Here is a 3,156-nt window from a genome sequence, read left to right as displayed (position 1 = left end):
CCAGCAAAATAGCAACTTACATTAAAAACTTTAAAGTAAGCCTTGAGTCCCTGTGACCTTGGGCAAGTTACTTAGTCCCCCCGCTAAGCCTCTGTTGGCTCATCTTCAAACTGCAGATATTGACAGTGGCTACTTCGTGGGGCTGTCTCAAGGGCATGAGGTAGGACTAATGAAGCATTTAGGGCTACTCCTGGCATAGAGTGAGTGCTTGCGAAAGGGTGGCTGCTATTACCATTACTATTACAGAAACGATGGCTACTACTGCTACTCTTGTCATTATTTAGAATCTTGTTAGTCAGCACTGGCTGCCACTGCCTGGCTGAAGCATCTACTCTGGTCTTGTGGGTGGGCTAGTAGCCTAAGGCCGCCTCAGTGACCCCCATCAATAGTATAAGCAAAGAGGACCTACCCGGGATTTTGCTGTGGCAATTTCAGCCTTCAGGATCTCAGGGTCATACTTAGAGCTGGATGACGAACCAGAGACCACTGCAAGGAAAAAGAAAAAAAAATTTCTGTAGAAGAAACACATTTTGGTCAAGTTGGCTTATTTGGCCATCTAGGTAAACCCAGAAAGGAACGACTATTAGTGAGCAAGCTGAATGTCCAGCAAAGGGGAATTTGTTAAATAAATACGGTACACATATAAAACGGGGACTATACAACTTAAGTGATTTAAAATGATGGTGCTGCAGGGAGATCACCTCTGTGCTTTGTGACCACCGAGAGGGGTGGGATAGGGAGGGTGGGAGGGAGGGAGACGCAAGAGGGAAGAGATATGGGAACATATGTATATGTATAACTGATTCACTTTGTTGTAAAGGAGAAACTAACACACTATTGTAAAACAGTTATACTCCAATAAAGATGTTAAAAAAATAAATAAATAAAAAATAAAATGATGGTGCTGAAGGATACTGAACATTTGGGAAATGTCCAAAACCTACTGTTATATAAAAACAATAATTTACAAAAAGCCACAAAGAAGGAATAAGTTAAATCTGTAAAATATACACAGTTAACAAATACACACACACAATCTAGAAAAAGACCAGAGAGAAATAGAGCAAAATGATAATACTACTATCTAGAGATTTGAATGATGAATAACATTCATTTTCATCTTTGTATTTTTCTGTTTTGTTACATTTTCTAACACATACAATTTTTAATCAGAAGAAATTACTAAAAATATTTATTGTACTTTACAATATTAATGTACATTTGAAAAGGAAAATAAATTACCTGTAACTCTATCACCCTAATACAATTACCTTCTCTCCAAGTTACCTTCCAACATTTATCTACAGTTCTATCATGTACAGTCATACCTCAGAGATACTATGGGTTTAGTTCCAGACCACCAAATGATTATCGCAATAAAGTGATTATTGCAATAAAGCGAGTCACACGAATTTTTTTGTTTCCCAGTGCCTAAAAGATCTATGTTTACACTATACTGCAGTCTATTAAGTGTGCAATAGCATTATGCCTAAAAAAAGTACATATCTTAATTAAAAAATACTTTATTGCTAAAGAATGCTAACCATCACCTGACAACGCCAGGTTGCCACAAACCTTGTTTGTAAAAACCACAATCTGTGAAGTGTCAATAAAATGAGGTATGCCTTTAGCTGTAATCTTACTGAGTTTTAAAAGTAGTATTTCTTTGTGTCTTGATAAAGGATTTTAAGGCTTACATAAATGGACAAAACAGAGTGATCCATTTAAAGTAAGGAAAATGAGACAAGGGACAATAAGAGTGAGGAAGCCAGTGGCATGAGATTAGGGCTCACTGCATGCCATGAGATCCCACTTCCTGATCCGAGGCCACAGACCTGGCTCTGAGCTTTCTACCTGCTGATGTGAAGAGAAAATCGGCCCCATGTAAGAGTCACTGTGTCTTTAAGGTAAACACAGCCCCACTGTTCAGGAAAGGGACAGTCATTCTTGGGAGACAGGCCAGAGAAGCGTTTCCCCCAAGTCCTTAATCCCATAGTCTGAGCAATTTCATCACCTCCCCTTTCCACTTAATGTCACCTGCTGGGACCTGGATTTTTCTGAGGCTAGAGAGGCTTATTTGGAGATTGCTAGCAATTTTCAGTGTCTGGAGATAGAAGGGACAGTCATGAAGGGGACGCTGCTCTGCTCTTTGGATTTGGTTAAAATACTTGAGTGGACCTTTTGATTATGCATAAGGCAAGTTAAAGTTAAAATGGAACACTGGGAAGTTTGGGAAACAAAATTGTCCTGCATAGTAACTGACAAGTCATTCTGCACCATGGGTAGCATTACGTCTCTGCTGAGTTTGCAATGATGGTGGTGATGATGAGGTTGAGGTTGAGGATGAGGATGGAAGCTAGGCTTTACCAGAAGAGATGAGTGGCAGGAACACATGAACAGGGAGGACCTCGCAGACCTCGTCCTGAGCATGGAACAGGGACTCCAGACACGTGTTTTGTTTCCAATTTGAAGCTTTCATTTTCTGCACTCTGGTCTTTGCTGGACTTGGGGATTTCAGGGGAAGGACCTAGCTGGATACATAGCTGGAGGCACTGACTTAAGCAAATTCCCCAGATAGGCACTTTGGGAAAAATTTTAAGGTAATTAACAATCGTCACCCACTGATCAGTAGTGCAAACATGGTAAAAAGACAAGAAGAGTCATCAGGGAGGAAATAAGATGGGGATAGACCTAAAAAGGGGGGTGCCCGTTCCGTGAGCACCCCGTCCTGCTAAACACCCTGCTCATCGGTACTGCTGGATGGGTGGTCTACACTAGGGGGAAGTGTTGAGGGCAGTTGTTAGAAGCCTGGGAGAGCCTGTGAAGCATGGCAAGTCCTGACCCTAACAAGGAGAGGGTCGCCATGCAGATCAGCGCTGCCAGGGCTGATTGTGGAACGTGAGTGTGTTCCATGGGCACACTTAGAAACCTTCCAGGGAAGGGAACCCCAAAAAGAACAGACCCTGCCAACTGGGCCACCAGGGGCTGGAATTATTACCTCTGGAGAATCACTGTGAAATGCACTGTTTATACCCAAAGCTGCTGAAGTGGGATGTGGCCTGTTATTTTTATTATTTTTTTTTTTTTGCGGTACGCGGGGCCTCTCACTGCTGTGGCCTCTCCCGTTGCGGAGCACAGGCTCCGGACGCGCAGGCT

The 3,156-nt window shown here is 42.3% G+C and overlaps 1 protein-coding gene across 6 annotated transcripts in view; it reads right to left on the bottom strand.

Moving 5' to 3' along the window:
* Window positions 1-3,156, bottom strand: part of WWC1 (WW and C2 domain containing 1) — a 153,583-nt gene that overhangs the window by 59,454 nt on the left and 90,973 nt on the right. For 4 of the 6 annotated variants that reach the window (XR_008615684.1, XM_055079574.1, XM_055079579.1 and 1 more), the window contains one exon: window positions 410-486. The exons of the other annotated variants lie outside the window; for them this stretch is intronic. Coding sequence is in view for 3 of the 4 variants with exons in the window: in XM_055079574.1 (XP_054935549.1) it covers window positions 410-486 (77 nt within the window). In the remaining variant the exon portion in view is untranslated. The remainder of the gene's footprint in view (window positions 1-409; window positions 487-3,156) is intronic. 6 annotated transcript variants of the gene reach the window in all.

Source organism: Physeter macrocephalus, chromosome 2, assembly GCF_002837175.3.
Source record: "Physeter macrocephalus isolate SW-GA chromosome 2, ASM283717v5, whole genome shotgun sequence".
Lineage (NCBI taxonomy): Eukaryota > Metazoa > Chordata > Mammalia > Artiodactyla > Physeteridae > Physeter > Physeter macrocephalus.
The sequence above is the reverse complement of the archived record's forward strand: the minus strand, read 5'-3'. Positions and strand labels throughout refer to the sequence as shown.